Genomic DNA, 12,766 nt, shown 5'->3' on the forward strand with positions numbered 1-12,766 from the left:
CTATTATTTATTTAATTTTTAAATGCCTTCTTACTGGAATTCACCAATTTTCAATCGACCAGCCATACTGTAAGGGCCAGGATCTGAAAAAAAAACGTTTTTTTTTTAAATTATAAAACACTAACACGCCCCGGCTTCGCCCGGGTGTAATACTGATACTAGATATACTACAGAAGGATATATCTCTAAGAGTAAGATATATACCATCATTAAGCATTTTTAAAAACATTTTTATTATATAATATACAGGGTTATTGGTAAATCGACGTATATCCGTTAGGAGATGATAGGGGTGACTATTTGCACTAAAATTAACCCACATATGCATAATCCAAAAGTAAACATAGTAGTAGTAAAAAATATATTTTACTTGGTGGTAGGGCTTTGTGCAAGCCCGTCTGGGTAGATACCACCCACTCACTAGTTATTCTACCGCCAAATAACATTACTCAGTATTGTTGTGTTCCGGTTTGAAGGCTGAGTCAGTGTAACTACAGGCACAAGGGACATAACATCTTAGTTTCCAAGGTTGGTGGCGCATTGACGATGTAAGGAATAGCTAATATTCCTTACAGCGTCATTGTCTATGGGTAATGGTGACCACTTACCATCAGGTGGCCCATATGCTCGTCCGCCAACCTATACCATAAAAAAAATACACTTTTTTTAAAATAAATTTTTGAAGCTGCATTTTTGACAAATTTTGAAAAAAAAACGTGATAACTCAAAAATGGTTCACTTTTGAATGCATATGGGAGTTAAAATTATTGCAAATAGTCACCCCTATCACCTCCTCATAAACATACGTCGAGTTACCAATAACCCTGTATATCTCGTAGGCAATGATATTCTAATAAACAGATATGTTATACCCATACTAAACAACAGAAAAAAGTGTGCCGCGCCGGGGACCGTTTATTTTAGTTTATTTTTACATTTCGTTAAAAGTAAAAAGGATACCTTGATAAAAAACAATATGTAAAAGGGATAACTAGATGTTTTAATTACGCAAAACGTATTACTACGTAATTATGATGTATTATAACGTATTACTACGTAAAACGACTAAAGGCAAACGTCCCAATTAGGACGTTTTCTAGTCTTCACTTTTTGCGCGTTAATAACATATCTGTTTACTACAACATCATTGCTCGTAGGGATCAGCCAGCGTTTGCAATGTAAGCGCAAAAAATGTGTTTCATTACATCATTTCAGAAACTTCTAAAATTATAATTTTCTCTACTTACATTGTCCATGTATCAGATACAAATTTGTTTATGTACAAAATTGTGTTGAATAATAATATATGTGCGTTAAAAACTTTTCGGACAATATCCAGTGTGATTTCGTTATCTGTGTTGTTTTATTAGGGTGAGTTCTCATATTTAATTACATATATTTACATATATGTTATATAATAGTATATTCGATGATGTACTAGCGAACAGCCCCGGTTTTATCAGGGGCAATGCTGATACTATATATATGTGTACTACAGAATTTGTTTATTTACGATTTCAAATTAGAAAGGAAATTATCAGTGTTTCTCTACTATATTGTCCATGTATTGTATACAAGAACCTTCCTCTCGAATCACTCTATCTATTAAAAAAAACCGCATCAAAATCCGTTGCGTAATTTCAAAGATAAGCATACAGGAACAGAAAGCGTTAAGCGACTTTGTTATATCCTCTAAAAGACTACTTACCCTTTCCTTGTAGTAGGTTTCCTTTTCGTGGTAAGTCCGAATTTCTGTAATTGTTTCCAATATTTCTTTCTTTCTTTCGCCCTCTTCCTCTCTTCTCGTCTTTTCATCTGTAGCCACCTCTCGTAAGCCTGATGGTTATCGTTAACGGCTGTTTTGTCGACTGCACTGGGGCCTATGGATGGATCAAATGTTTAATTAACTAATTAAAACATTTTAACTAACCATATGTAGTCTGTTGAATGAGATGAGATGGCCGCGTGGTTAGAACGCGTGCATCTTAACCGATGACTGCGGGTTCAAACCCAGGCAAGCACCACTGAATATTCATGACCTTAATTTGTGTTTATAATTAAAAAGTGGTCAAGGAAAACATCGTGAGGAAACCTGCATGTGACTAATTTCATAGAAATTCTGCCACATGTGTATTCCACCAATATCATTGAAACAGCGTGGTGAAATATGTTCCAAACCCTCTCCTTAATGGAAGAGCCTTATGCCAGCAGTGGGAAATTTACAGGCTGTTACTTTACTTTTTTTTTAATCAATTCGGATGTGATCGGTTTTACGAATTTTGCCGATGCTACATCTGATTTGTATATTTACCCATTGCAAAGTGTGTTTCGTCATGGAAAATCCCAACACCCTTCTTCGCGGATTTATATTTATTTTCGATTTCATGTAGCATGTTACATAGATGTATTATCGCCTTCGATTGTTCCAACATCGTCGTATACATGTAGAAGAAATGGTTGCCTGACGCTAAGTGCAAATGCTCCTTGTTGATGATGCGTCTCTCCATCATCTGGTACAACTCCAGGAGTATGGTGTATCGGTGGATGATATCTTGATTCAGATAACCGACCTCGAACTCCATTGAATCTGTATACAGGCCACGGACCTCGAAGTATCTCCTTAAATCCCACATTCTGTAATATGTTTAACGCAACTTTTGTTTAGTTTATAAGCTTTTTCCTTATTTTAAGATTTTAATTTGTATTTGTATTTTTACTTCCATTTATTACTTTATTCACTTTTATTTTCTTTATGTTTTAAATTATTTTTTTCATGTGTGTGCTGTGGTCTCCTATAATTGAAGGAGCACATAACTTGTGTAACCTTTATACTGTTTTATTTTGATTGTGTAATTAGTGTGTATCCTTTGTGTATACTCATAAATAAATAAATAAATAAACTTGTTAATGTACAGACCGCGTAGAAAACCTTCAGATTATAAATTATAATGTAAGGGCATTTGTATGTGATTTATAAATGAAAGTTTTGTAGTTAGTTGTTTGTTGTGTGCCGTATATGCACATAGGTATTAAAGTAAACAGTTAGTTAAGTTACATCAATGATGTTGTAGTAAACAGATATGTTATTAACGCGCAAAAAGTGAAGACTAGAAAACGTCCTAATTGGGACGTTTACCTTTAGTCGTTTTACGTAGCAATACGTTATAATACATCATAATTACGTAGTAATACGTTATAATACATCATAATTACGTAGTAATACGTTTTGCGTAGTTAAAACATCTAGTTATCCCTTTTACTTATTGTTTTCATCAAGCTATCCTTTTTACTTGTAACGAAATGTAAAATAAACGGTCCCCGGCGCGGCACACTTTTTTCTGTTTTTTAGTATGGATATAACATATCTGTTTATTAGAATATCATTGAGTTACATATTTTATGACTAAAATATTTCACATCTGTGTATCTCATATTCTTTGGCACATATCATGTATAAAAGTCGAAGCATTGCATATGTGAAACAGAGTGTCTATCAAGTGCGTCACAGTCCGTATAATTGTACCGTCTCGTTAATAAATCGTGAACCAGTCAGTGACTTTCATTATCCTCAACATCAGCCCAGCAATAGTGGACTATGTCATCATCATCATCTTCATCATCATTATCATCAGCCTGTTGTTGTCCACTGTTGGGCATAGGCCTCTCAAAGCGCACGCCACTGTGGTCTTTCTCCGGCTACTCGCATCCAGCTCCTGCCTGCCGCCTTGCGTATATCGTCACTCCACAGTGCCTGAGGCACTCCACTGTGACTATGAGGACTATGTAAGGTGAATGATTAAATAGTGTCCCTAAAGTATCCCCAGAACACCAATTTTGGTCCAGCACTAGTAATAATAGTAAGTCGGGATGTTTAAAAATAATTAATATACGCGATTCATCCGTTATAAATAGTTTTATTTAAATGTGTAATCATCGCGAAAATTTAAGACAACATTAAGCACTAGTATGCTATGTGCATGTAAATGGCGCCCCATTCTTTGCGAATTAAACGTGTTAACAACGCATATTTCAACGAGATTATAAATACCTGAGGCCTGGAATTTGATTTGGCTTTATATTTCACAATTGACAATAATATAAACAATGACAAAAAATAATGTTTTATAAAACCGCATATAATAGAGACTATAGACTGGCTATACCCACGACCTCGAGGGCGTTTGTTGTAGTCTAAGTTACTCTTCATTATATCACTTATCTGCCAGTGGAAATCCCGTCAAAATCGGTCCAGCCGTTCCGGAGATTAGTCGAAACAAACACAGTTTGTATATGGATTCAAAAATTGTATTTTTGTATATGTACCGTGTATACATATGCATTGAGTAATTAAGGGCTATTTTAATATTACAAACAGACACTCTAATTTTATTATATGTATAGAAGATCGAGTCGAGGTAGCCCAGTGGTTAGAACGCGTGCATCTTAACCGATGATTGCGGGTTCACATCCAAGCACCACTGATTCATGTGCTGCAGCGGTGAAGGAAAACATCGTGAGGAAATCTGCATGTGACATATTTCATAGAAATTCTGCCACACGTGTATTCCACCAACAGCGTGGTGGAATATGTTTCCAAACCATTTCCTCAAATTGAGAGGAGGCATTTAGCCCAGCAGTGGGAATTTAGAGGCTGTTGTTGTATCTTACGCGGCTCTGTATGTAACAGATGTCGAATAACAGGCTAAGCTACTGTCGTCTCGGTCGCCGTGATGAAGAATATTGTCGTATTCAACAGCCAAGTACTTCTTCCTCGTGTTCATCAATTCTAGAACACTTCCGGCCTTTGTTTCTATAATAATAATTGGACATTTAACTGTGGAAGATATTAATACCCACTCATACGCACACGCACACACACACACGCACACGCACACACACACACACACGCGCCTCCCAAAAATACTAGCACTTTATAATAATAATTAAGTCTAGTTATCTTTTGATATGAGTTCGACGACCTCTGTGGTCGAGTGGTGTGTACACCGGTTTTCATTTTTCCACTCCGAGGTCCCGGGTTCGATTCCCGGCCGAGTCGATGTAGATTACCATTAGTTTTCTATGTTGTCTTGGGTCTGGGTGTTTGTGCCGTCGTTACTTCTGATCTTCCACAATACAAGTGCTTTAGCTACTCACATTGGGATCAGAGTAATGTATGTGATGATAGTGATTCGGAAAGAACTAATGTCCTGCCCTGAGATTGAGCGCTTGACTCGAATTTAAATTAGGGGGGGGATTTGGGCTGCGGATGACGGTAAATGATAGATAGTAGGGGGGGGGGGTTTCGAAATTGACGTCATTCTTATTTATTTATTTATAGTTTATTGTTCACGTACAAAAAGTTTACTTCTAAAAAGAAATTTCTTCCAGCACACCTAGTAAGTGGGACTGTAAATGTGAGAGGCGGCTAAGGCGCGTACAATACTAGAATAACTCATAAAAAACATACATAATACAAACATAGATGTACACAAATACAGTAATAACTACAGATAAAATACTCTAACAATAATATTACATATAATACTAGCTGCCCGCCCCGGCTTCGCCCGTGGTACTTACATGTATTATACATATAAACCTTCCTTAAGAATCACTCTATCTATTAAATAAACCGCATCAAAATCCGTTGTCTAGTTTTAATTGATTCTATAAGCAAGTGTTTGAATCATTAATATATCAAATCTGCAATGTTTTAATTTCGTCAAACTGGTAATGACGTCAATTTTGGGAGAAGGGGGGGGGGGGTCATTAAGAAATGACGATAGGATAATTGTAGGATGGGTCTAAAGTCTGAAAAAATCAATGACGTAATTTATGGATGGCCCCATGGTGACTATATCGACCGTGAGGCAGTTATCTATATTATATATATTTTTTTACCGTTCGTGTCATTGTCCAACATGATGTACAAACCAGTCGACATTTCTTTCATAAGGGGCAGCATATCCACATCATTTGAGCATATAGTCTTCACGAATAACTGTGAAATTAATCTGAAAAAGAATATCTATTAAATACAACAACAGCCTGTAAATTCCCACTGCTGGGCTAAAGGCCTCCTCTCCCTTTGAGGAGAAGTTCCAATGCGGGTTAGTGGAATACACATGTGGCAGAATTTCTATGAAATTTGTCACATGTAGGTTACCTCACGATGTTTTCCTTCACCGCCGAGCACGAGATGAATTATAAACACAAATTAAGCACATATATATTGGTGCTTGCCTGGGTTTGAACCCGCAATTATCAGTTAAGATGCACGCGTTCTAACTACTGGGCCATCTCAGCTCATATAAAAACTCTAACCTAACCGAAATATTATGGACTGTCGAAATTGTATGTTTTATTGTAAGTTGATTAAACGTTAGCAATCTTTCGAAAGTTTGCAATCTCGCGTCAATGTTTGCGTGTGGCAAAAACATGTACTAATTTTTTTTGTTCATTTATATCTTATTTGTTTTATTTACCCTTATTAAGAAAACTTACACAAAATCTATTAAAAATGAGACGTAGAGAATTATTTTCTAGGGAGATATTGGTAAAATAAACAAAAAAATGGCAAGACAAAGGGTGTAGCAGGTGCTGTCACAGAAACACCGACTTATACTTGACAGTCTGTATAAGCGAGCGTGTTATATTATATGACTGAGAAAAAATGTGTACACCGGTTTCCATGGTTACGTCACTCAGAGTCTATGTAGATTACCATTAGTTGTCTACGTCGTCTCGGGTCTGGGTGTTTGTGCCGTCGTTACTTCTGATCTTCCACAACACAAGTGCGTTAGCTACTCACATTGGGATCAGAGTAATGTAAATAACTTGGTGAGGAGAATGAGTTTAAAATTAGTAAAATGTTATAAGTATATTACGACACAACTTAGATATGGCATCGGCAAAATTCGTAATACCGATCACATCCGAATTGAGTACGCTATCCCAAATTATCAATATTTATTTCTTGTGTGAATATGATCTTTACACAAACGTAGGAACTTGTAATATCATACGAGCTAATATATTCGTCAATGTTACGCGTCACTTCACACGCACTCGCTGTCTCGGGTCGAACTGACGCGGGAATCTATAGCGACGAATAGCGTCGAGTGGCGCGATAGAGAGCTGTTTCTATTGGTTGTGAATCGGCAGTGATCGGTTTTATTGAATTTGCTGATGCTATATCTAAGTTATGTCGTACTATACTATAATTTATCGGTCCCCTACCAGTTCAATGATACAACATATATATATATATACATATAAAGATATATAAACTACTTACACAATAATTAAATACTTCGTATAACAACACATTTCTATTCCTTTCCATAATAAACGATATCGAATACTGAAAAGTAAATTTATGCCATAAAAATATCAATTAATAACGCAAACGATCGTTTAATGATATCATAAATATAAAATTATAATAAATAATTACATACTTCTTTACTTGGTGGTAGGGCTTTGTGCAAGCCCGCCGGGTAGGTTATATATATGTAGGCCGCCCACTCATCAGATACTCTACCGCTAAACAACAGTGCGCAGTATTGTTGTGTTCCGGTTTGAAGGTGAGCCAGTGTAACTACAGGCACAAGAGACATAGCATCTTAGTTCCCAAGGTTGGTGGCGCATTGACGATGTAAGGAATAGTTAATATTTCTTACAGCGTCATTGTCTATGGGTGATGGTGACCATTTACCATTAGGTGGCCCATATGCTCGTCCGCCATTCTATTCCATAAAAAAAAACATACTAGTACAGTAGTACCTCCATAAGTTGAAAACCTCCAAATCTCGAAAAAATGTTTTATACCCTTCAAACATCAAAACCTCCATTGTTCGAAACATCAAACCAAAAAAAAATTGCTAAATTATAGTTTTCCACATAATTGTAAAGCAGCTTGTAAATTTCCCACAGCTGGGCTAGAGCCTCTGCCTTTGAGGAGAAGGTTTCTTAAATACATATATAATTGTATTTAACTAATATAATTGTATTTTTTAAATGTTGAAAAAGAGTAACTTCTGAGTTTCTTGCTAGTTCTTATCGGTAGAATCTACTTTCCGAAAGTGCTTGTAAAAGCCTACTTGAATAAAGTATATTTTGATTTTTTCATAATTTCGTACATTAGACACATAACAACATCCTCACGATGATTTTTCTCACCGAGCACGAGATTAATTATAAACACAAATTAAGCACATGATTCAGTGGTTCTTGATTTTGAATCCGCGATCATCGGTTAAGATGCCCGCGTTTCAACAACTTTGTGGAACCAGCTTTCGCCGGCGGTTTTTCCGAACTGATATGACATGGGAACCTTCAAGAAAAGAGCCTACTCCTTCCTTAAAGGCCGGCAACGCACCTGCAAGCCCCCTGGTGTTGCAGATGTCCATGGGCGGTGGTAGTCACTTTCCATCAGATGAATCCTGCTCGTTTGCCACCTATGTCTTAAAAAAAACTTAGCTGTCTGAGTTCTGTTTTAAAAGGAGCATGTTGGCGTATTGTTGGATATTTCCAACAGTTCCAATATCAATCGTCGGTGGTGACCATTATCAGATGAGCCATCTCTCAGTAGATAATCCAGTAACACACAAAGAGTTTAGCCCTCCTTGGAGTTCATACTAGCTTGGGACCAAATTTTATCAAAATTGGGCCAAAGGTTTGGATCTTAGAGACGGACTTTCACATCTATAAATATAATAAGATTGGCGTGTCTGTTTGTAATATTAAAATAGCCCTTTTTTACTGAATGCATATATTGTATACACGATACATATACCAAAATAACATTTTATGCAATTTTTGTCGGTCTGTCTGTCTGTTTGTTCCGGCTAATCTCTGGAACGGCTAGGCCGATTTTTTTTCTATATATATCTATACTTAATACTTAATGCAAAGGTATATAGGAATACTCTGTATACTTATAGATTACAATATAGCGAAAAGTAATGCGTTAAATTGCAATAATATTTCACGGTTCACAATATTTCGACAGATATTTTTTTTCTTTGGCCACCTGATGATAAGTGGTCACCATCATCCATAGACAATGCCGCTGTATGAAATATTAACTATTCCTTACATCGTCAATGCGCCACCAACCTTGGGGACTAAGATGTTATGTCCCTTGTGCCTGTAGTTACATTGGCTCTCCAAACCGGAACACAACAATACTGAGCACTGTTAATTGGCGGTAGAATAACTAATGAATGGGTGGTACCCAGACTTGCACAAAGCCCTACCACCAAGTAAACTACAATTTATCTCCTCAGATTGTAATCTAACGGTGACATATACACAGTACACCAAAACTAGTATTCGCCAGCGGATTCACTCGCGTTTTAGGTTTTTCGTTGTCACGTGTCAGGCAAAAAAAGTAGCCTATGTCCTACCTTGGAGTTAAAGTTTGCTTCATAGCAAATTTCATCAAATAGGCTATTTGACTGGTTTTGACGTGACAACGTCTTATAAATTGGTTTGCCGGGTGACACTTCAAGAAACTGCGTTACGCTGCGCTCACAATGAGAGCGAGTGAGAGGCACGCGTGCCTTCCACTCGGGCATGGTTAGCCCGCCTAAGAGCGAGAGAGACAGACAAAATTCAGTGCGAGATTCTTTGTATTAATTAATGTTTTAAATTGTTACTATTATTTCATCCTTCTTCCTACTATACGAATGAATATTCACATTAAAATTATTATACCACTCAAAGTCGTTGTCACGTAAAACTTTCGCCCGTATACCGACTTTACAGGCAACAGGTAATTTTTAAAATCCATTTAATATTATTTGGTAGAGGTTAAGGAACCCAGTAAAAGTTGATTTCTTTATTTCTAGTACATATGTATTTGCCGAAAAATATCATATTAAAAATTCCATATTTAAATAGCGCGCGAAAACGCTACTTGGACAATATGGCGCTGCAATGAGGTCGGTGACGTCACTTTGCTGTATTTTAATCTGTTGTAAATATAGTAGAAAAGCAAGGTTTACAAGACAGTAACTTCATCATAAGCCCGTCCAATCCGGAGCGTTTTGCGTCACGTGACAAACGTTTGAAAAAATGCATTTTTATTTATTGATTTTTAAATAAATTGAGTATTACTTTCAACTTTCGTTAGTAAACATCCATTTCTAAACTCATAATATACACGGATTACAATAATTCACATTTTTTTTTTCGCATCGTCAAATAGTTCAGCGGCTTGGAGCGACAAACAGACAGAGTTTCTTTCTAATATAGATGACTATTGTTACAATTTCCATGCGTCTGTCTGTTTGTTCCGGCCAATCTGCAATAGCTGGCCCGATTTTGACGGGACTTTCACTGGCAGTAGATAAGGAGTAACATAGGTTAGAACAGTTATTCCGCTTCACAGCTAGTTGATAAATGAAACGTCACACGTATGGCATTACTGATTTACTGGAGTTTTTGAGTGTTTTTATTCCTGTTCAACCTTTGGTTTAGTGGTTGTAGTTGTGGGGGATGTGGATAGGGTGAACGTTGGTAGCGTAGGTCGCCGGTTCTTAGAAGTGACCATCGCGGCTTCGTGCTTTCGAACGATGTCGTAGAATATTGCTCTCTCCAGTCGAATTTCATTGTAATCGCCTTCTAGAATTAAATAACAACAACAACAAACAACAATAAAAAACAATTTAGTTTTTTTTTTATGGTATAGGTTGGCGGACAAGCATATGGGCCACCTGATGGTAAGTGGTCACCATCGCCCATAGACATTGACGCTGTAAGAATTACTAACTATTCCTTACATCGTCAAAGTGCCACCAACCTTGGGAACCAAGCTGTTATGTCCCTTGTGCCTGTAGTTACACTGGATCACTCACCTTTCAGACCGGAACACAACAATACTGAGTCCTGTTGTTTGGCAGTAGAATAACTAGTGAGTGGGTGGTACCTACCCAGACGGGCTTGCACAAAGCCCTACCACCAAGTAAAGCCAAGTTTAGTCAAAACCGGATGTTGAAAATCAACGTAATTTGTAACAACTATTTAAATCGAATTATTTATGCTGGTAATACTTTAATACATTAAAACAATATAATACGATCATATCAAAATAAATATGCTAACACAATGGACCCTGACCCTTTTGGGCCAGAAAGCAATGACACGGTATTAGGCTACCGTGAGGAAGAGGCAGGGTAAGGAGGTTTTCGAGGCCCGCACCCAACCTTGGAAGACCCGAATGTTTGTTCCATTTGCTGTCGAAACGCTTGACCCTGGCTTGGAAGATTCATCAAAAGTATAACACCTCTCATTGCCTCCACTGGTGACAGGAGTTTGCCCAGAGGGTCGGAATTTCGAGTCAACGGGGAAATGCTTTTATTGAATTTAATGTCCAATCGGGGTAAGAAAAGGTTCGTCACCTCAAGATCTATTTTCGTGTGCTCAGTATGAGCGATAATCTGCTTTGCCGATCGAGAATGACATATTGCGTCGCGTCGTGATGTTTAGATTCAAAAGGTACTAAGGGCTTAGGACTTGATAAAGGAATTTGAAAACTGACGAAGGTTTTCTTAGTCTGACTGTGCATAAAAAAATTATAATAATAAATATCTTTGATGTATTATCATATGTATAAGGATATCACATTGGCTGAGGCATTATTTCTTATGATTTCATAGCCAAAAGGACAAAAACAAACCCTAATAGATTCGTTATGTCTGTCTGTCCGTACGTCACAACCACATTTTTCCGAAAACATAAGAACTATACTGCCAACCCGAGACGTACTCACAAATTCAGCACATGAAAATACGGTGGTGCTTGCCCGGGCTTGAACCCGTAATCGTTTATTAAAATGCAAACGTTCTAACCCACCTTTGTAAATTTCCAAGCTAGAAGCTTCTAGGATACTGCTTGTCTCCCACAACACATCAAATATAGATAGCATTTTCTTAATACATAAATAAATAAATATTGGACAACATCACATACATTACTCTGATCCCAATTTAAGTAGCTAAAGTGGTGTTGTGGAAAATCAGATGTAACACAAACACCCAGACCCAAGACGACATGGAAAACTTTTTCTACATCGTCTCGAATCGAACACACGACCACGGAAACCGACTTACGCATGACATGAAACGCGTGCTGCAGTTGTCTTGTTGTATACGTTGCCTTTTCGAAATCTGGTAGATTGCCATGCTTCTTGTAAATCTTCAGCATCCTCTGAAATCTCTCCTGTATCCCGGCGGCTATGGAACCCAGCTCAAATGTTATGCTGTGGCTGTGCATATCCTTAATTTTCTCAGCGTGACGTAATTTGGACAACGCATCTGTATAGATTTGGATAATTAATTAATTGAGTAAATGGCAACCATGTTTGATGGCTGATTACTGTGTTTATAATTCATCTCGTGCTCGGTGAAGGAAAACGTGTGTCTAATTCTGTCACATGTGCATTCCACCAACTCGCATTGGAACAGCGTGGTGGAATTTGTTACAGACCCTCTCCTTAATGGGAAAGGAGACCTTATCTCAGCAGTGGGAAATGTACAGGCTGTTACTTTACTTTACTATAAAGCTCCTCAAAAGTCTTTGCCCAGCAGTGGGACATTTACAGGATGTTGTTGTTACTGTCGAGTTGATAGTAAATGTAGTAACTTACCCATAATCAGCTCTGACGTCATATTTATGAGATGTGTGTTCATAAGTCTATCGGGCCATGAATACCAGGGGAGGGGTCGGGGCGCCAGAATTACGTCCTGAGAAACCGTTCTGT

At 37.5% G+C, this 12,766-nt stretch overlaps 2 protein-coding genes across 2 annotated transcripts; both read right to left on the reverse strand.

The window, feature by feature from the left end:
* LOC124542349 lies at nucleotides 1–5,989 on the reverse strand. The gene is made up of 5 exons (XM_047120318.1): nucleotides 5,902–5,989; nucleotides 4,669–4,810; nucleotides 2,312–2,634; nucleotides 1,709–1,880; nucleotides 1–83 (listed from the first exon to the last, which is right to left on the reverse strand). The coding sequence occupies exons 1-5, from the start codon at nucleotides 5,963–5,965 to the stop codon at nucleotides 41–43; spliced, it is 744 nt and encodes a 247-aa protein (XP_046976274.1). The 5' UTR covers nucleotides 5,966–5,989; the 3' UTR covers nucleotides 1–40.
* Nucleotides 5,990–10,431: 4,442 nt separating this feature from the next.
* LOC124542078 lies at nucleotides 10,432–12,766 on the reverse strand. The gene is made up of 3 exons (XM_047120011.1): nucleotides 12,653–12,766; nucleotides 12,117–12,320; nucleotides 10,432–10,629 (listed from the first exon to the last, which is right to left on the reverse strand). Exons 1-3 carry the CDS (start codon nucleotides 12,693–12,695, stop codon nucleotides 10,460–10,462), a joined length of 417 nt encoding a protein of 138 aa, XP_046975967.1. The 5' UTR covers nucleotides 12,696–12,766; the 3' UTR covers nucleotides 10,432–10,459.

The sequence above is a fragment of the Vanessa cardui genome, chromosome 30 (genome assembly GCF_905220365.1).
Source record: "Vanessa cardui chromosome 30, ilVanCard2.1, whole genome shotgun sequence".
In the NCBI taxonomy this organism is placed as follows: domain Eukaryota; kingdom Metazoa; phylum Arthropoda; class Insecta; order Lepidoptera; family Nymphalidae; genus Vanessa; species Vanessa cardui.